The 22,340-nt window shown below is 38.5% G+C and overlaps 1 protein-coding gene across 1 annotated transcript; it reads right to left on the bottom strand.

Moving 5' to 3' along the window:
• Window positions 1–3,619: 3,619 nt before the first annotated feature.
• On the bottom strand, window positions 3,620–22,136 carry LOC113040499 (NLR family CARD domain-containing protein 3-like). Its single transcript, XM_026198824.1, has 8 exons — window positions 22,042–22,136; window positions 21,856–21,919; window positions 21,430–21,622; window positions 19,503–21,270; window positions 18,560–18,714; window positions 10,064–10,208; window positions 9,631–9,740; window positions 3,620–4,110 (listed from the first exon to the last, which is right to left on the bottom strand). The coding sequence occupies exons 1-8, from the start codon at window positions 22,107–22,109 to the stop codon at window positions 3,620–3,622; spliced, it is 2,994 nt and encodes a 997-aa protein (XP_026054609.1). The 5' UTR covers window positions 22,110–22,136.
• Window positions 22,137–22,340: the final 204 nt, after the last annotated feature.

Below are 22,340 nucleotides of genomic sequence, written 5' to 3'. Positions count from 1 at the left end.
GAGGTGATCATTGGCTGAGCCTTTGCCATTCTGGTTATTCTTCTATCCATTTTGATGGTTGTCTTCCATTTTCTTCCACGTCTCTCTGGTTTTGCTCTCCATTTTAAGGCATTGGAGATCATTTTAGCTGAACAGCCTATCATTTTTTGCACCTCTTTATAGGTTTTCCCCTCTCTAATCAACTTTTTAATCAAAGTACGCTGTTCTTCTGAACAATGTCTTGAACGACCCATTTTCCTCAGCTTTCAAATGCATGTTCAACAAGTGTTGGCTTCATCCTTAAATAGGGGCCACCTGATTCACACCTGTTTCTTCACAAAATTGATGACCTCAGTGATTGAATGCCACACTGCTATTTTTTTGAACACACCCCTTTCAACTAATTCAACTAATTGCCCAATTGCACAGCCTTAAGAGCGTGCATATCATGAATGCTGGGTCTCATTTGTTTTCTGCTACTGAACCTACTGGTAACTTGTTTGCCACGTAGCAATAAAAAAATATACGAAAAACCTTGATTATTCTGGTTAGTCACATTGTACTGCTATTATTTTGAACAAGACTGTACATAACCTGGGACGTTCCCCTTCAGGAACTTGAGCTGTCCCCCGAAAATGCTATGGGAATGAGAATGCCCACGCTGCCAGACTTGCAAGTCCCTGCTTAGTGTGTATACAAGGAGCACAGCCTAGGCAAGAGAACAAAAGAGCCGGGAGTGTCTCACAGATCGAATAGCATACCATCAGTTGGTCCACCTTTCTCCACATGGCAGCTCTGTGGACGTATGCTTCCAGTGCTCGCACTTGACACATACAGTTTAGCTTCTGCTGGTCTGGCTCCCTGAAGGGAGGAAGACTGAAGGCCTGCTGCATGATAGGCTGTGGGATAACTGAGGGTACCTTCAAGACATACCCCGCTCGGGGGTAGAGAAACAATTTGGCCATGCCGGGCATAAAGTCTAAATAGGAAGGGGCCACTGAGAGGGCCTGAAGATCCCTAACTCTCTTTAGAAAATTAATGGCTAGAAGAAAGGCAGTCTTAATCGTGAGATAGTGATCAGCAATACCTTCAATAGGCTCGAAAGGAGGCTTACAAAGAGCTTCTAACACCACAGCCAGGTCCCAAGTGGGGACACAAAAATGTACCGGAGGCCTCAGCCTCAGTGCTCTGTAGCAGGAATGACTCGAACCAGACAAATCAAAGAGTCGATCAGGGCTGTGGTTGAACACGAGCTGAATTCCTCAGTAAGGCAACAGGAAGTCATAAAACATTCTGTGCCACAAGTCCCAAGCAAGATAACCAACCAATGCTTTCACAGAACAGCTTTCAACATTAGAACCACTAGAAAAATTATTGACAATTTCAATTCGGAGAAGAGATTTGTCAAATTTGTTGTTTGAATTGATAAGCAACGCTGGACATCACTTGTAAACCCACGAGAGTACTACACAAGATCCTTTGACTTCCCCCCACCTAGCAGAACCAGACTGAAAGAGAATGACAAAGAAACTGTCTTTTCTACATATATATGGACCAAAATGAACTCAAAAAGACTTATAGATGAATATCAGTCCATCGCTTCACTCCATATTAATTTATATGTAACCCACACATTTGACTATCATGTTATAATCACTTATTGTGTATGTCTTTTAATAACTTGAAATAGTCTTGACAATCAGTTATTTGTCAAATGTATCATATTCTTGTTATAGGAATCATGTCCAAAATTAGACCCTGCAAGAGCGGGAAAATTCGGACCACATGCTTGGTAAGATAACATATGATTTATGATACCCCGAGCCAAGACAATATCTGATTGGTCAAGACAACATTTGAGGTGTGGCCAACAGGCCAGTTTAAATACTTAGGACACCATAAAATCTTGCTTTTAGTCTTTAGCTATGCTTCTGCTATCAGTCATGCCTGCTTTTAGTTTTTAGCTATGCATTTAGCTTCTGCTATTAGTCATGCATGCTTTTAGTTTTTAGCTATGCATTTAGCTTCTGCTATTAGTCATGCCTGCTTTTAGTTTGCTGTTAGCTTTGCTTCTAAGCTTTAGCTTTTAGCCATGCTGTTTGTCATCACTGTTCTTTGAGCACAGTTCCAGCGTGCTTCGGCCTGCATGCCTGCTGCTACTTAGCCACGATGAGAAGAAACACCACCTAGTCTCGTCAAACTTTACTTCTTTTCTTTCCGTTTGAGAGTTTCGTGTTCTGAGTTAAGTTTTGTAACGCCGTGTCTCCGGAGTCTGACCTCGAGAGCCCGTTCAACTTCAACCAGCCACACAACTCTGCATCGCCAGCCAGCGCCCAACCAAGGGCTTCCCAATACGTCACTTCAACGACTACTGAACTTCCAGCCAATCAGCGACATCGGGATACCCCTTTCAACGACAACAAAGGGGACTCCCTTTTCACAGGAGACACAAGTGACTTTACTTCCAGACTGTGACCTTTACTGGTGTATCTAATATTATTTTAACCTCATTGAGGAACTCAATGCAAGGGTTAATTAAGTGATTGATGGTTGTTCATGTCTATGCAATTTAACATATTGCTGTAAACTTGGGATTCCACATTTCCATTCTCTTAAACTCATCTTTCCCTAACTTTCGATCTTCCTGCAACTTGTGTGAATGTGTGAGTGCGTGCGTTCATGTGTTAGATTAGTTTATATGTCTTAGATTTATCTAATAAAGCCTTATTCATATTGAAAAGAGAAGTATCTTGTGCTTACAAGTTAATGTCTTAAACTGCCGATCTTGTTACTGTGCTAATTGATAGTGTTTTCACTATACTTTGGATATTAATATCCAGCGCAGTTTTGATGTTAAACGGCTTGTTCAGTGAATCGCAGGGCATCTCAGTGATCAGCTTTGAATTCCCTTTAAAATCTTAAATGATTCCCTTTGAGCTAAATTGACCTGTTTCCCTTACAGCTCCTCAGTGGAAACATGTAACTAGGGGGTGTCTGCCCACTGATTGGTCATGAGAGGGGTGTGGTAGACCACAATGGCCGCCATGTAGACCTTTAGGGTGGAGTGGGTCAACCCTGCGGATAAATGGGACTGCAGGAATTCCAGCACTCTACCAACTGGGCAGTTGACTGGGTCAAATTGGTGATCTCCGCAACAAGAAGTGAAAAGTTTCCACTTCAAGGCATACAGTTTCCTCGTTGAGGGAGCTTTTGATTGGAGGACCTCGGTTGAAAGGCCAAAACTCTGACCCAGTCCTGGCATACTCTCGCCAGAACAGAGTGATTGGGGGATTGTACTATAGCGTCCAGTCCCAGAGGAGCTGGATGACCTAGAGAGAACCAAAGGGGACAGTGCGATGTCATTTGAGTCACAAACAGATCCACTTGAGCCTGACCAAATATAGTCTATAACGTCTTCACCACCTCGGGGCGAAGCCTCCATTCCCCGGGCCTCACCCCCTGCCTCAACAGGATGTCTGCTCCCATATTCATATGCCCAGGAATATGTACTGCTCTTAGCGCAAGGAGTTTGCCCTGGGACCACACAAGGATCTGGCGTGCCAGCTTGTACAGGGGTTGCGAACATGGAGGTGGTGGCTGAGATTGTAAAAACCACTCATCTAATTTATTCTTATGCGGTTCAGATTTTTTTCTCAGCGGGCCAATCAATGTTTAACTTGGCTACCGTGTGAGTTACCACCTTCAACAACTCCTCATACTGTGATGATTGAGAGGGGGAATCATCGACGCTCTCCACATTCACCTCCTCAGAGGCAGATAGATGGAGTGTCGCGTCCGATTCCCGAGGGGAAGTAGCGCCGAAGCGCGCTTCAGATCCCAGAGAGCGGGCACTGGATCTGGCAGGTGAGGAAGAAGATAGTGACTTGCCCATCTGCATTCCCTCCACCAGATCCAAATGCAAACTCCATGAGTGAAGCTGCTGCTCTGCCTCGACGGAAGCGGGGCCAGCACCGTGAGGAACACTCGTGAAAGCTCCCTCCTCAAAGAGAGCCCTCCGAGAGCGAAGCATACGCAGGGGAAGCCGCTTGCAATGCAGATAGTCGGCTCCCTCAAGAGCCGACTCTGCGTGCTCTGCTCCCAAGCAGACCACACACAGACTGTGTGTATCCCCTGTGTGTAAACACACAGTCTGAAACATGATATACTTTGACATCACGCCCATTCATTGGACTAATTACACATGTTATTCAGAGCCGATCATGCTGAATGGTGTTCACATAGCGTTTACGGAAACAGCTCGAGTTCCTGAAGGGGAACAGGATTTCTGTGTGTGAGTGTGTCTGGCAGTGCTGCTCTACTAGTCTTGCTGTGGAACTGCGCCTTTACACAAAACGATGCGACACGCACTTTACCTAAATAGCTAAAAATTAATCTTTTTTTTTTTTTTTTTTTTTATCCTATGCTCTTAAAAGTTTTAGCAGTTACACATTTTTATTTGTGAAAGCAGTAATTATTAATGACTGTTATTGTATTTATACTTACTTTTATATGACTTTTAACAATATAACAATATACACTACAGTAATCATGAAGGAAGACTTCTCGTCGTGATTCATTGGTCATTATAAGTTATAGGTTAAACCCTTTTAGAATGATCACTTTCACCAGAAGCTGCATCATGAAGAAGACTGTGGCCCACGAAAACCGTCTTTTAGCAGCGAGGAACATTATTCCTGAAGAAGAAATAACACTGCAGAGTAAGTGACTGGCTTTAGAAAAATGTTTGACTACTTTTGTCATGTTTACAGAGGTAAGATGCAGATTTTTTTAAGACTTGGACTTTTTTAAAGCCTGAAGATCCTGTACTTGTGCATATAGTGCTTGTGGACCTTTCCTGATCCCTTTTACCAATATTGCCTGAACTTCACGTCCACCATTTTGATTTATGTTGACAACATAATTTTTAGAACTCATCCTATATCGTTGGTCTGATTTTCACCAAATTTGGCTCGGATCATTTTCAGACCAAACTGGCAAAAAGGTATGGATTTCGTGTTTATACACAAAATGGTTTTCATTTAGTACATGAACGAATGTGCTGGAAAGATGCCAAACAGCATCTGAGGGCTGTAACTCTGCAAAGCTTTTACATATGTATACCAAACTTTGAACAGTGCCACCTATTGTTGTACAGTACATAATTATTCTTAGAAAAAAATACTGATATTTACCAAGTGTTTTTTTTCCAAAGGTTGCTGTACATTCGTAGTGACCAGACTGACTTACTAAAGGTTACATTTTCACATTTATTGCTTGTACAGCACACAAATATTTTCATTAAAAATTAATACACCTTGTATACTCCTTGTTGCTTTTTAATTCTACAGCAGATTATTTATATTTATATTCATATTTATCCATTTATTATTTGTTTATTTATTTGTGTGTGTACTGGTATATATGGTTTATATAGTATAAAAACTATAACACCTATGGAGAGTCCCCGCAAACCACAAATTGTTTTCAAAGAATAATGATCTACTGTACGTACAGTAAGAGAGAAATTGGCAAAATTTTACCTATAGTAAATCAGTCTTGTAACTACAAACTAACTACAACCTTTGAAACATGAAAAAACCTTTATGGTGATTTACAACAATTGTTTTATGAGAATAATTATGTACTGTATGTAAAGTAAGGGAGATTATTGGCAAACTTTCACCTGTAGTTATTCAGTCTGGCCACTAGGAATTTACTACAACCTTCGGAACATAAAAAACCCTGTTGGTGAATTACAGTAATTGTTTTAATACAATAATTATGTACTGTATGTACAGTAAGGGAGATGTTGGCAAACTTTCACCTGTAGTAAGTCACTCTTGTAAGTACAAACATACTACAACCTTGGAAACATGAAAAAAAAACATTTTGGTCAATTACAGTAATTGTTTTTGATGATTGATTATTTATTGTACGTACAGTAAGGGAGATATTGGCAAACGTTCACCTGTAATAGGTTAGTCTTGTAACTAGTGATGTACTACAATGTTTGGAACATAAAAAAACCCTTTTGGTCAATTACAGTAATTGTTTTTAAGAATAATTATTTACTGTATGTACAGTAAAGGAGATATTGGCAAAATTTCACCTGTAGTAAGTCAGTCTTGTAAATACAAACGTACTACAGCCTTTGGAACATAAAATAATACTTTGGTGAATTACAGTAATTGTTTTTAAGAATAATTATGTACTGCACTTACAGTAAGGGTGATATTGGCAAACTTTCACCCGTAGTAAGTTAGTCTTGTTACTCCAAACGTGCTACAGCATTTGGAACATGAAAAAACCCTTTTGGTGATTAACACTAATGTTTTTTTAAGAATAATTATGAAAATTTGTTTGTTTCTGGGGATGGTAAATTACTTGATTCATGTTTGGATTCATTTCATGGGTTTACTCTCTTGACAACTGTTTCTGCTTCTGCAATAATTATTAGTAGATGTGCTACACTTTTATTTAGAAAGTGCCCAACAATTTCTGACCAATGTCAGTCTTGTTACTACAAATGTACAACAACCTTTGGAACATGAAAAAAACCCTTTTGGTCAATTACAGTAATTGTTTTTAAAGATTGATTATGTACTGTACATTCAGTAAGGGATATATTTGCAAAATTTCACCTGTAGTAAGTTCGTTTTGTAACTAATGATGTACTACAACATTTTAAACATGAAAAAAACCTTTTGGTGATTTACAGTAATTTTTTTTTTTTTGAGAATAATTATGTACTGTACATACAGTAAGGGAGATATTGGCAAAATGTCACCTTTAGTAAGTCAGTCTTGTAAATACAAACTCACTACAACCTTTGTAACATGACAACCCTTTTGGTGATTTATAGTTATTGTATTTTAAGATTAATTATGTACTGTACTTACAGTAAGGGTGCTATTGGCAAATGTTCACCTGTATTAAGTCAGTCTTTTTACTACAAATGTACTACAACCTTTGGAACATGAAAAAAAACTTTTGATAAATTACAGTAATTGTTTTTGAAGATTGATTATGTACTATATGTACAGTAAGGGATATATTGGCAAAATGACACCTGTAGTAAGTGACAGTGAAAGTGACGTGACATTCAGCCAAGTATGGTGACCCATACTCAGAATTTGTGCTCTGCATTTAACCCATCCGAAGTGCACACACACAGAGCAGTGAACACACACACACACACACACACACACTGTGAACACACACCCGGAGCAGTGGGCAGCCGTTTTTATGCTGTGGCGCCCAGGGAGCAGTTGGGGGTTCGATGCCTTGCTCAATGGCACCTAAGTCGTGTATTGAAGGTGGAGAGACAACTGTACATGTACTCCCCCCACCCACAATTCCTGCCTGCCCAAGACTCGAACTCACAACCCTTCGATTGGGAGTCAGAATCTCTAACCATTAGGCCACGACTTCCCCCTTGTAATTGAAGTCAGCCTTGTAATTACAAACATACTACAACCTTTGGAACATGAAAAACCCCTTTTGGTGATTTACAGTAATTGTTTTGTAAGAATAATTATTTACTGTACATACGGTAGGGGGGATATTAGCAAACTTTCACCTGTAGTAAGTCAGTCTTGTAAATACAAACTTAATACAACCTTTGGAACATGAAAAAAAAACCTTATAGTGAATTGCAGTAATTATTTTTAAGAATAATTATGTATTGTACATACAGTAAGGGGGATATCGGCAAACTTTTATCTGTAGTACATTAGTCTTGTAACTACAAACATACTACAACCTTTGGACCACAAAAAAAGCCCTGGTGTCGAATTACCGTAATTGTTGTCTAACATTAATTATCTACTGTACATACAGTAAAGGAGATATTGGCAGAATTTCACCTGTAGTAAGTCAGTCTTGTAACTACAAATTTACTACAATATTTGGGACATTATAAAACCCTTATGGTGAATTACAGTAATTGTTTTCTAAGAATAATTATTTACTGTATGTACAGTAAGGGAAATATTGGGAAAAATGTGGATGTAGTAAGTAAGTCTTGTAACTATAAACGTACTACAACCTTTGGAACAGGAAGAAAAACCTTTTGGTGATTTACAGTAATTGTTTTTTAAGAATAATTATGTACTGTACGTACAGTAAGGGAGATATTGGGAAAATCTCACCTGTAGTAAGTCAGTCTTGTAACTACAATTGTCTTACAACCTTTGGAACATACAAAAAAAAAACTTTTGGTGAATTATAGTAATTTTTTAAAGAAAATAGCTTGTGTGTACTGTACAAACAGTAAGAGAGATACAGTTTGTAGCGACATATTGGTTAAATATTTTCTGTGAGTTTGCCCACAAGGCATTTACTTTGGTGTTGGAAACATAATTTGTATGAATTATTGGACTTCGTCCCTAAAGCAAGCCCAGGCGAATATCCAGCTACTTTACCTATAACTAACTTTACTGCGCTCAGTGCAGGGTGCCTTCCCAGCTTCCCCTGCAGTCTGTGTCATTCTGTCTGTTCGGTAGCTCGCGGTCTGGGCAAACAGCGCAGATCATGAGCTGATTTTCCCCCACCTGTCACTCGTTCCCCCACTCCCTTATATGTCTCTGCCTTTCTGTATGTCGTCGTGAGTAGATTGTTTTGTCTTTGCCCGTGTTTTGGCCTCTGTTCCCCTGTTATTAAGGACCCTTATGCCTGTTTCACACATACTCAGTCTGCAGTGCGTATGCGTTGCATATTTTTTTACGCACTCATAACGGATTCCAGCGTTCACACTGCACGCGGTTGCGGTCCGTCAGTGCGTTCCAGGAGCGGTGCGTTTGCAGCAGTGCAGCGATCGTTTACGTACCGAGTCTATTTTTGCGGTGCTGCAAGCGCTGATTGGTTTTTGTGTTGAGTGTGACAACAAAGTCGACTGTTTCTGTCAGTGGTGTTTTAATTTTAAATATTTGCTATATCCTTACAAGAAAAGTATGCTACAATGTTATGTTAAAATGTTTTGCCGCTTGCTTGAGCAGCTTATTATACAAGTCAAATGCATGAATAATATGTTGTTTATATTTGAGTTTAAGCTAATGTCTATGATTATGGAATATTAATGTTCTGAGATAAAAGAGTCACGATGCCGAAAAATATTTTATACATTTTTTTACATGATTTGAAATCAAAATAATGAACAAATGTTGTGTTTGTGGACTAAACCACCGTGGATCAGTAGCGGACTGCAAACGTGTCCTGTATGAAAGCACAATGAGCTATGTGCTGCTTCTGCTCCAAATACGTAACGCACGCAGACTGCATACGCACTGCAGATGGAGTATGTGTGAAACAGGCGTTAGTTCGGCGATCTGGCAGCTGTGGTCCGCAGTGTGCCGGCCTGCTGGGATCTCTGTGCACCTGAGCAATTTAATTATTGTTTGTTATTTTGTGTTTTGTGGCGAGAATAAAAGATTCTCTTTTAATGTTGAAAGTGAGACATTTTGAAATTTCATGCCAAATATTGGCTCATTTTGGATTTCATGAGAGCTACACATTCCAAAAAAGTTCGGACAGGTAGCAATAAGAGGCTGGAAAAGTTAAATGTACATATAAGGAACAGCTGGAGGACCAATTTGCAACTTATTGGGCAGAGGATCACCAATTCCCCCAATGTATCCCAATCAGGATGTATACTTGCCGGATGGAGAGACCAGAGTTGCCGGCAGTGAGCGTACACCTCGGTGATGGTGAGTAATGGAGGTATCGGAGGACAGCTGGAGGCACTGGGAGGTGACTGAGGATTACTGGAGAGAAGGTAAGCACAAGAGATTCGTTTTTAAGGAGTCAATGCTGGTAACTTAACAGGGGAATGATCCGCTGAGTAGTCACGAGATCCGACAAAGAGGGTGACTGAGGTGTGTGTATTTATGTGGAGGTGAGCCGATGGATTGATGGTGAACAGGTGCTGGTGATTGGATAATCTGAAGGTGTATAAGTGCAGGAGATGAGTGCTTGAGTGTGGGAGTGTGCTGAGGGTTATGAGCCTGACCGACTTGTGACAGTACCCCCCCCTTCCCTCCCGGAAGGCTCGGCCCAAGCCGTAACACTGGGGAAGGGGGGTGGGCACCCTGGAGGGGGGTGCAGGATGGGAACAGGGTGGAGCAGAGGAAGACCTCCAGGGCAGATCTGGAGACTGGGGTAGCAATGGCGGATCGGGAGACTCCGGAGGCCATGGCGGATCTGGAGATTCAGGAGACACAGGAGATTCCAGGCTGGGTAGAACCAGGGGAGATATAGGAGATTCCAGGCTGGGCAGAACCAGTGGAGACACAGGAGATTCCAGGCTGGGCAGAACCAGCGGAGACACAGGAGATTGTTTATGGTCACCATTGTTGAGGTTCATATTCTGATTATTGATGTCTGTGTGTGACTAATTGACACCGTAGTAGACCAAACTTTTGGAAAGTCTTTGTATGAACTGATTAGAACCACTGGCTCTTAGAATCACTTTTACTATAATCAATCAAATTACACAACACCTACTTCATCAGAGATTAGACTCCGTACGGATCAATAATTATGAATAATTATCATCACCTAGATAAAGTATAACAACCTACACCTAGGTACAGGTTAACACCTGATGGCGTTTCTTCTGGGCTTTTGAGTTACAACAAATGTGTTTTAGAAACACATAGTTATAACAGCCAGAGAAAAGACTAAGACAGAAATCAAGGGTCAAGAGCCCAACTAATACAAACACTGATCTCTAACATGGTTACTTCAAATGAAACAATAAATCAACATCTAAACCTTTGTTCATTCTCAATAAGATCTTCTGTAGACGTCTGACAGAAATAAAGTCAGTCTGGTTATTAATAAGTGGAGCTGCTGATGCTGTTTGTGGGGTTGTTTAATCAGATCTTGAGAGATTTAATGTATTTTATTTCAGTTGATTTCATCTAAGTCTGTGTCTGAAGTCAGTTGAAGTAGTTCTTGTGTTTCTCTTTTCTTCAGTGATTCTGTTTGTTAACAGCAGCTGTTCATCACTAATTCACAATTATCACTCAGTTAATCAGTTAATTACTTAATTGCAATGTATATCTTCTTTCAGTGAACTCAACTGAATTAAGTTCAGAGTACTCATAACTGTTAGTTTTTTCAACTTAAACGGTTTAAGGCAATCGGTTTCCTCAAACGGTTTGAGTTAACATAACTTGTCAGGTTTGAGTGAGGCTGTGTCTGAAGTCAGCTGTAGTTCCTTTCTCTCTTTTCTTCAGTAATTATGTTTGTTAACAGCAGGTGTTCATCACTAAAGCTCAATTATCACTCAATTAATCACTTAATTACTTAATTGCAATGTACATCTTCTTTCAGTGAACTCAACTGAATTAAGTTCAGAGTACTCATAACTGTTAGTTTTTTCAACTTAAATGGTTTAAGGCAATCGGTTTCCTCAAACGGTTTGAGATAACATAACTTAAGGATATCTGTTTACTCAAACCGTTTGAGTTAAGTTTACTTGTCGGGTATTACAGTCAAGGCAATCTGTTTACTCAAACGGTTTGAGTTAAGTTTACTTGTCGGGTTTTACAGTGATATACAGGGCCTTAGGGTCAGGGAGGAAATCAGGAGTTCTTGGGATAATGAATAAAATTGTCACCAATCAAAAAGAGAAAAAAGATAATCATCTTTTAGTCCCATCCAGGCGTATGTATTAATCATGGAATTGCTCCAACTCACTAGAGGAATAGGGCTCAGGAACTCCTCCACATACCCTTCCAAAGGATAGCTTTGCATGCTCATGTAGTCGATTGTTTCCGACAGCGCTCAACTAGTCTATAATTATCACACTTGAACCAGCTAATCAAGCTCTTACTAGACACACTAGAAACTTCCAAATAGGTGTGTTAAGGCCAGTTGGAGCTAATCTCTGCAGGGCATTGGCCCTCCAGGGTGTAGTTTGAAGACCCCTGTCCTACAGAGTTGTTACTTTGCACATGCTTTTTGATCATTACAAATAATAAATGTAAAATTATTTTCTTAGAATAGGAGATATGCTGTCTCTCACATCACATACATTATCAGTACTTAAGTATGTGGTCTTGAAGAGGATCCTTTTTTTCTCTCATTTGGACTCGGTCTTGACTTGGACTAGAAAATTTTGGACTTGGACTTGACTTGGACTCGAACCTCTTTGGACTCGGTCTTGACTCGGTCTTGACTAGTCCTGGTCTTGGACTTCACTTGGACTTGACAAAGCTGGACTTGACTACAGCTCTAGTGCATAATATCATTCAAAGATTCAGAGAATCTGGAGCAATCTCTATGCATAAGGGTCCAGGCAGGAAAACCATACTGGATGCCCTTGATCTTCAGCCCTTAGACGGCACTGCATTACATACAGGAATGCTACTATAATGGGAATCACAACATGGGCTCAGGAATAATTCCAGAAAACATTGTAGGTGAACACAAATCCATCGTGCCATTCGTGTGAATATCTATAAGTAAAGATGTGCGTTTTAGATGTTTAATTACTATTTGGATCATTGGGATCGTTAGAAGAGGGTTTAATTAACAATATTTTGTGAAAACCTCAAATTCAACTTAAATCAACATTTCACCTTTTTTTGCCTGTAGCTCAAAATTACACACTCATCTTGCCAGCATGAGCCACATTTTAATGTTCGTCAAAAATAGCACATATTTAGATTGTTGCGCAGCCTCCATTTGAGACTAAAGCATAAAAATAGTCAAACAAACATAGTTTATTTGGAATATACAGTCTCTTTAAACAAAATATCCAAATCTGTTAAAGAATTTTTATGCTGCATTAATTAGGTAAACCGGAACCGGGGACACTTCCCATCACCCAATATACTTGCTACATTATTAGAAGAATGGCATCTACGCTAATATTAGTCTGTTTCTCTCTAATTCCGAGGTCACCATAGCCACCAGATCCAGTCTGTATGCATGTCACATGGTCACTGCAGTCACCCGGATCCAGTACGTATCCAGACCAGATGGTGGATCGGCACCTAGAAAGGACCTCTACAGCCCTGAAAGACAGCGGAGACCAGGACAACTGGAGCCCCAGATACAGATGTAAAGACCTTGTCTAAGACGACCACCAGGACAAAACCACAGGAAACAGATGATTCTTCTGCACAATCTGACTTTGCTGCAGCCTGGAATTGAACTGCTGGTTCCGTCTGGTCAGAGGAGAACTGCCCCCCCCCAACTGAGCCTGGTTTCTCCCAAGGTTTTTTCTCAATTCTGTCACCGATGGAGCTTTGGTTCCTTGCCACTGTCGCCTCTGGCTTGCTTAGTTGTGGACACTTTATTTCCAGCAATATCGTTGACTTAATTGCAAATGATTGCACAGATACTATTTCAACTGAACTGAGATTATGACACTACTGAATTCAATGATGAACTACCTTTAACTGTCATTTTGCATTATGGATGTGCTCAGTTGCTTTGACACAATCTTTTTTGTCTAAAAAGCTATATGAATAAAGGTGACTTGACTTGAACCGTCATGCTTTATCCTCGCCAATAGTTGAAAGGTTTCACTAAAAACAGCACTTGGAGGGTACTAAAAAACAAGATTAGTAAGCTTGATTAAGGTTAGTAAGCTTTATGCAGAGATTTGTCAATGATCAGGCTGGCTTTATTTCTACTTTCAGAGTCCACTAAATTATCCTTAGCACAGCACACAATATGTGAAGATGGCAAAGGGTGTCCACGGGGTCTTAAAAAGTATTTTTGAAATGAGTTCCCTTTTAATTTAGTGATTGTGCGCGCACAGTGTAAGTGAGCACATTTTACGATAGAAGATATTTATCAATGAGCTCAGAATCTGATGAGGAGCAAATCTTCAAACATCTTGTTAGTCATCTCTTCTTACTCTCGACCCGTGATCAGTCAAATCTGACTCCGGCAGCTTGTGTTGGATGCAGGGTTGTTGTTTTTTTCCACGGAATTGGGCTGCTTTTAAACTGTTGCCATGGGTCGATTTTTTTTCCCCATGGGTTAAAGGTTTGAAATATTGCATAAACTACGTTTGACTGAAATACTTTTACTCAAACATTTACCTGTCATAAAACTGCTAAATGTTTTGTGAATGAGGGCCACTTGTAGGAAGCCTATAAGCTGTGTTTTAGGGATGGAAATTACATATTTTGATGTTCGGGACATGCTCATGCACAATTAACTGATGTTACAGTTGTGATTATTATTTTACCTTCCATGATCATTCAGTCTTGATCAGGTGCAGTATTAATGACACTCTGTCTCAAGTCTGCATCAAATCAAGTCCTCTGTAATCACAGCTAAACTGTCTGATCAGTCAGGTGTTTGTCATGAGAACTGTTCCACAAAACAGCTATGGTTTGCAGACAGTTATAAGAGTTGTGAACTCACTGTCCCATTACCTCGGAGAGCTTAATTTGTTTCCTCTTAAGTAAGTTTAGTCAATTGTTTTGTTTATTGTTCTAATTCTTGTTTTTGGGTTGCATTACGTTAGTGAATCAGTACATTTTCTTGTGCTTTGTTCCAAGAAAATTAAATATTAATAAAAATGTTACATAGAAATTTACTTGTGGTGCTCTTTTAAAGAATAAATTATATTACCCCCTTTGATGCTAATTTCTGTATTTAGTTTTCATAGCACAAATGTTAAATTATTATATTTTTTCCCTCATCACATTGACTGATGCATCATCATCATCATCATCATCCTATACATGCTACAATTCTGTCAAAATATGTTACAAATTACAAGTTAATTCACATTGTTCTTAAGGGTGGCATCATACTACTATGAGTATATACTCATACAGTACATACTTTTTACAATATTTATAGTACATGATATTTTGTTTTTGAAATTGAATTACTGATGTATACAAAGACAATAATGTGAAAGGGCATTTCAGCTCTTAGCTTACTTAATACTACGGAAATTAGAATAATTCTTGAGATTTCGATTCGATTGAAAAACGATTCACAATTTTGAATCACATTTCAATGTCTTTTATGATTAGATTTGATTCTAGTTTACTGTTTTTTGCTACTTTTCCTATTTGACTACAGTTTACAGTTAAATAGATCTTGAAGAATAAAATCTCACTGACTTAAATGTAGACCTTGAAGCTGTTTTTTTTTTTTTTCTTATTTTAGTAGACTATTTTAATGATTAACCCAATATATTAAAAAAATGCCAAAGCAATCAATCATTACATATGACTAGTGGTAATAACACACACAAACACCCACACAAGCAAAGGAGCCCTGAGACAAACTGAAAAAATACTGAGAACATACATACATTAAAAAATTTTCTCATGTTGCACGCATCTACATAATCAGAAAATTGAAATAAACTGAATGGCTGCCAGTGAAGACCATTGCAACCAGAAAGTGTTGTTACATACATATATAAGCCCATTTGCAAAGTTGAATAAATAAATAAACTCGCTATTGCAAGATAATTCTGAATTCAGAGAATAAAAGTTAAAAATTCTGATCTTATATCTCACAATTCTGATTTTATATCTTGCAATTCTGAATTGTTAGAAGCAAAGTCTAAATTGTGAAAAAAATAATGACCCACTTTATATTAAGTGGCCTTAACTACTATGTACTTACATTTTAATTAATAATTTAATACAATGTACTTATTGTGTACATACATGTTTTTACATTGTACTTATATTAAAAAAACTACATGTAATTACATCTGTATTTAATTTCATAATAATTGCAGTTACCGTTTTTATTAATTTATTCCATGATGGAAACAGGTTTCCATAGTTGCAACATCTACCAGCAAGAGGCAATATGCAAACTAGTTCATTTGACCACCTAAACTGTATCATTTTATGTCCTTATGACTCGTATACACAAGAGATTTCTGTAAATTCTCCAAATGCACAGGTTAGCAAAAATGTACATTCTAGGCTAGGATATCCATTGTGATGATTTTTAGAGCACTCTGGTCTAATTAGATGTATTTGAGCACAGAGTGGCTGACTGAATGTTTAATGGGGCTAAAGGTCACATCCTCTGATGGAATCTTATCTTTTAATACCTTACTTTAAGTAAGGTTATTCAGTTAATAAGTTAAGGCTAATCTTATCTCATAATACCTTACTGTATACTAAAATTACAGGACTTCAGCTCTGAAACAGGGATAACCTTTCCTCAGAGAGCACTTGATCATTGTTCAGTTTTTTAAAATATAAAATACGCATTTATTTAATACGCATATTGGACACTCTTGATCTATATAATATGAAACTCTTCCATTCAAGATGTTGACAGATTTAGGCAACAAATAAACAGCAAGTTTTTGCTTTTGGTTATTTTTTGTCCATTTAAAATATTTCTCTACTTTATCAGTATTACCAGATCGTAGCCATATCCAATCATATTGTGATGGAGGTATAGCCTCCTCTTATGTGACTTTGACCCATTCATTCTCAGTTACCCCCCACCAAACCCAGCACACGCTCTAGGGGTCTGTATGGAGGCGAGAGAGACACGGGCCCCTGCTGTAACTTTACCAGCTGCTGTCACTGTTGGACAGTGTGACTTCAGGACAACCAGCAGTTTATATCTTATGATCCTTTGACTTAAATGTTGAGTTTCAAAAAATAATGCAGAATGAAAGTACAGTTCTGTAGCTGTAAAACTGCTGCTTGTGCTCGTTTTGAAATGGCAAGATATGTGCTTGATTTATTTCTTTATATTTTACAACTATGTTATTGTGTTTAGGCTACATCGTTTAAGGGTTTTTATAAATTTGTGAATTCAGGTTATATTTTATTATATGTTGTCTTGCATGTTTCAAATGATCCTTCTTGATGTAATGATTTGTTAGTAGTTCATCATGAACTGTATGGCTGAAATGAGGTTGATCGTCAGAAACAAGTTATTGGTGAGTCTGAGTTTCCATCCTCAGTGATTTTATGTAACTAAATGTTTACACAGACATTCAAGAGTCCTACTGAAGTTATTTGTTGTACTTATTGGTGCTTAGTTTTAAGAAACTGTTTAGAATGTGTCATGAAGGGTTTATGAATTTTAGTTTGTCTTTTTACACTTAAATTAGTGTTATCTTTGAACACAGGAATGAACGAGTTTATGCAAGAGTTAATTGACTTGCTGACCTATTGGAGTATTGAGTTTTGAGAGACTATTTAGATTACAGATCACTTGTTTGTCAAATTTATTTATTTTTAAACATATGTATTAAATCGGACGTCTAGAACACAAAACAATAGCATTTTTTGTTTGGAGCTCCTATTCACAGTATATTCTCTTTACAAAATGCTTTTAACAAGGCACATTTAAAATGTTGAGGTCTGTTTACTTCTTTGTTATCACTTTATACAAATAATGAATCGAGTTTGAGTTCAGTCCCCACAATGACCAAAGTTTAGATTGTTTAGATTCGATCCCCGCAATGACCAAAAACTGGTGTTTAGCGTGTGAGTTTAGTCCCCAACAAATACTACATCGTAATCATGGTTTATGAAGACACTTCCTGTGTCCCCGTAAAACAAAAGCTAAAAAAAAAAAAAAAAAAAAAAAAACTGTGCTTTATGAAATTCAAAAATTGGCATTGGTTTTCTGTCAGGGGTAGATTTAGGTGTAGAGTGATAGAAAATACAGTTTGTACAGTATAAAAACCATTGACCTAATGGAGAGTCCCTCTACACTCTACACAGGGTATGGCGGCCAACAAAGGCCTTCTTTGCAGGTGTCCACGCCTTGTACTTTAATCAGATTCTACAATCTAGATATGCGAGTCACTCTTCTGTTCTCTCGCCTTAGCTGTGATCTTCAGATACACACTAGGCAGGGATTTGGAAGTCTGGCAGCGTGGGCACATTTCATACCCCAAAGCATTTTGACGCAGCTTGAGTCCCTGAAGAGGAACGTCTCAAGGTTATTCATATAACCATGGTTCCTCAAGGGAACGAGACGCTGCATCTCAATGCCATATTCCTGGCACCCCTGCCAGCACTTGCTTCCCTACTTGAAGCTGAAGCCAGCTACATGGCATGTGCTTTTATAGCTTCCTTGTCACTATGTCACCCCACACATGATGTCATGCCCTTCCATTGGACATTTTGCATACAATATTCATTGTCGCTCAGGCCAAAGGCATTCCCCAAAGCATTTTGACGCAGAGTCTCATTCCCTAAATGAACCATGAACCATGAACGAACACATTACATGCGTAATCTTGAGATGATTTCATGAATTAAGAATGTGTTTGATTTATTAATTTGTTCCCTTATTTCAGTTAAATCATGGGTTATTTAGGGAACAAAATTATTGTACCACTCAGATTAAGAAAACTATATTATATATATATATATATATATATATATATATATATATATATATATATATACACATTTGGGTTTTCTTGTTTTTTGTTTTTTTGTTTTTTGTCTGGAAGGATGCTCGAGAGTTTAAAGGGTCTGAATTGAGAGTGAGAGGGCAGCAAACAAAACCACTTCTAAAGAAAACACATCTGAGTTTTTACTTTTTACTCAAACCTTACAGTTACATGTGACTCACTGTAGTTTCTACAGTTTACAGTGTGGATCCTCCAGTAGAGCGGAGAGCAGCTTCACTCCTGAGTCTCCTGGTGTAGTACAGCTCAGATCCAGTTCTCTAAGGTGTGAGGGGTTTGATCTCAGAGCTGAAGACAGAGCAGCACAGCCTTTCTGTGTAATACGACAGCTGGAAAGACTGCAGAAAATATACAGAAGATTAAAAATGAGTTATTAGAGATTAACTCGTGTCCAATATAAGTGCTGCAAAACACAGATGTAGATATATATATTATTAATAATAAATAATTTATTAATTATATCAATTATTAAACCAGACTCAGATGTAATTCTCATTTTAATAGACTCAATTTGACTCAAAAAACAGGACCCAAATATTCCCATAAATATTGCCAAACTAATTGAATACTAACGTTAACTACTGAAGAAGATTTAGTATTTTATTTGTAATCATTCTGCTTATAGTGGAGCTATCTACTCCGTTAATGACCACCACTGGTCATGAAATTATACAAGTGATGGTATGCATATGTTTTTCCTTGCGTGACTTTGACTAAAGATCTTTGACCTTTTCCTCAGTTTTACTAAGAAACATTTTGTCTAATAACTGAATTGAATTGGATTATTATACTTATGAATTATTAGATTGAAATTTAATTATTTTAATTTATTCTTAATTTAACCTGAATGCAACTTTTAAGTGACTGATGATGATCCCAATCCAATATTTGTAAAATCAGAGTCACAACCCTGTTCCTGAAGGCACCTCAACTTTGCCCAGTTTGGATGAATCTCTCTTATCAAACACACTTGATTCAAATCATCAAACATTAGTAGAGCAATCTGTGATGTTAGCTGAGTGTGTCAAATAAGAAAGATCATAAAATATACAGAAACAGTGTAGAGAAACACATGCCTACTGTATAGAATAAAGTCAATAAAACAAAGACACTGTAAAATACTCACTCAATCTTTCTAGATGCTTTGATCACTGGGAGCAGCCTCAGAAGACATTCTTCTGATCGATCATATTTCCTCAGTTTAAACTCATCCAGCTCTTCTTCTGAGTTCAACAGCACAAACACCAGAGCCGACCACTGAGCAGCAGACAGGTTGACTCCAGAGAGACTCCAGAGAGAGAGACTTTTTCTGCTCAGATATGTTTGTACTTCCTGCTCTAGTGAACGATCATTCAGTTCATTCAGACAGTGGAACAGATTGATGGATTTCTCTGGGGAGCGATTCTCCTTGATCTTCTGTTTTATGTATGCAGCTGTTTCCTGATTGATATCAGAGCTGCTTACTGTCTTTCTCAGGACGCCTTGTAGGAGAGTCTGATTAGACTCTAGAGAGAGACCTAGAAGGAACCGGAGGAAAAGATCCCAGTGTCCGTTTTCACTCTGTAAGGCATTGTCCACTTCTCTCTTCAGTAAACTGCTCATTGGTGACCTGAACTCATTCCACAGTCCTGTGTTTTGCTCAGAAAAGGACATCAGCTTGAATAAAGCAGCAAGAAACTCCTGAATACTCAGATGAACAAAGCTGAACACCTTCCCCAGCTGCAGTCCAGACTCCTCTCTGAAGATCTGGGTACAAACTCCTGAGTAAACTGTCACTTCTTTGACATCAATGCCACTCTCTTTCAGGTCCTCCTCATAGAAGATCAGGTTACCTTTTTCCAGCTGTTCAAAAGCCAGTTTTCCTAGAGACAGAATAGTCTTTCTAGCATGATCAGGATCGATTTCAGATTTCCCATCATACTTCTGTATCTTTAGTTTGGTCTGAAAGATCAGGAAATGTGTGAACATCTGTGTGAGAGTCTTGGGGATCTCTGCACTCTCTGCTTGAGCCATCATCCTCTCCAGAACAGCGGCTGAAATCCAGCAGAAGACTGGGATGTGACACATGATGAACAGACTTCTTGATGATTGGATGTGTGCGACGATTTTATCAGCCAGACTCGGATCATTTATTTTCTTCCTGAAATATTCCTCCTTCTGAGGGTCATTGAATCCTCGTACCTCTGTGACCTGGTGGACACACTCAGGAGGGATCTGATTGGCTGCTGCTGGTCGAGAGGTGATCCAGAGGAGAGCAGAAGGAAGTAGGTTCCCCTTGATGAGGTTGGTCAGCAGCACATCCATTGAAGCTGATTCTGTCACATCAGACAAGCTCCGATTGTTTTGGAAATCTAGACGGAATCGACACTCATCCAGACCATCAAATATGAACATGACTTTGTTTTTCTCATAATCTGCCAACTTTAATTTTTTTGATTCTGGGTGAAGGTGGTTTATGAGATCCACAAGACTGGTATGTTTCTGTATCAAGTTCAGTTCCCTGAAAGGAAGTGGAAATATTAAATGAACGTCCTGATTGGCTTTTCCTTCAGTCCAGTCCAGAATGAACTTCTGCACAGAGACTGTTTTTCCAATTCCAGCGACTCCTTTAGTCAGCACAGTTCTGATGGGTTTGTCTTGTCCAGGTGAGGGTTTAAATATGTCACTGCAGTTGATTGGTGTCTCCTGTGTCTCTGTTCTCTTGGACACTATTTCAATCTGTCTCACCTCATGTTCATTATTGACCTCTCCACTGCCTCCCTCTGTGATGTAGAGCTCTGTGTAGATCTCATTCAGACGTGTTGAATCTCCATGATTGGACAGTCCTTCACTGAGTCGCTGATATTTATCCTGTAGTCTGGATCTAAGTTTTTGTTGATACACAGGCATCAGTTCTGAGCAAAGGAAACAATTGTTATTGGCAAAGGAATATATTAGAAAAGTATTTTTAAGATTGATTTGTTAGATTTTAGATTGTGTCGTGACATTCAGGAACATTAGTGAAGGTTAATAATAAAAACACAGGCTATAATCTGCTGATCCAGAGCTCTTACTGGTCTGTAGTGTGTTAGCAAGGTCTGTCTGGTTCATCTTCCTCAGCATGAGCAGTGTGATCTTCAGAAGCCCCTCTCTGACTTTGTTATGACCCTCATCATCATAACGGTCTCTTTCAAAGCATTCTGGCTTATCTGGTCTCAGTAGTTTTTTAAAACTTTTTAACTCCGAGATGATTTTGTGCTCAAGCTCCTGAAATCATAGTAAATATTCAAACAATAAACCTGCAGTCAGTCACAGGTTAGGTTAACCGAAGGATCAATACACAAGAGTTTAAGCATGAATATTAATAAACATCACTGAATTATATCAGACCTGCTAATAAATTATACTGTATGCTCAAACAATTTTTAATACTTTTACCCAGAGGGTTTTTGTGTTGACACACACACACATGCACGCACGCACACAGACACAAAACCAACCTTAAAAATGGAGTCTATTATGTTCTTCTTTGCTGTATGTGATTGTGGTCCTTTATGTTTTTGACTGTAGTTAAACAAATATAGAATATTTTTGTAAACATATAGTAATGTATTTAATTCACATCAGTAAATGAATGAGTATCATAAATATCATATATATTTCTTAGTCTGTAAACCAAACAGCACCTCAGATCAGTAGATGTGTCTCCCAAACTGAATAAAATTTGATGACGCATTGACCGGTCACTCTTCATGGACACACAGCTGGGTTCAGGAGATTCATTCTGCCACAGACTGAAATATAACAGCAATACAAACTGTTTCTGAAAATCTCACTCTGCTCTGAAAGAAACACCTTAACTGTTTCAACCTCCCTGTCTGAGTCTGTTGTTACTTGAGATTTAAAATATTAAAGTATGAATAAAAGGAATCTGCCCCATGTGCTCTTTTCATTCACATAATTGACCATGGACCACAGAACCAGT

The sequence above is a fragment of the Carassius auratus genome, chromosome 22 (genome assembly GCF_003368295.1).
Source record: "Carassius auratus strain Wakin chromosome 22, ASM336829v1, whole genome shotgun sequence".
In the NCBI taxonomy this organism is placed as follows: Eukaryota; Metazoa; Chordata; class Actinopteri; order Cypriniformes; family Cyprinidae; genus Carassius; species Carassius auratus.
This window is presented reverse-complemented; position numbering and strand designations above follow the sequence as displayed.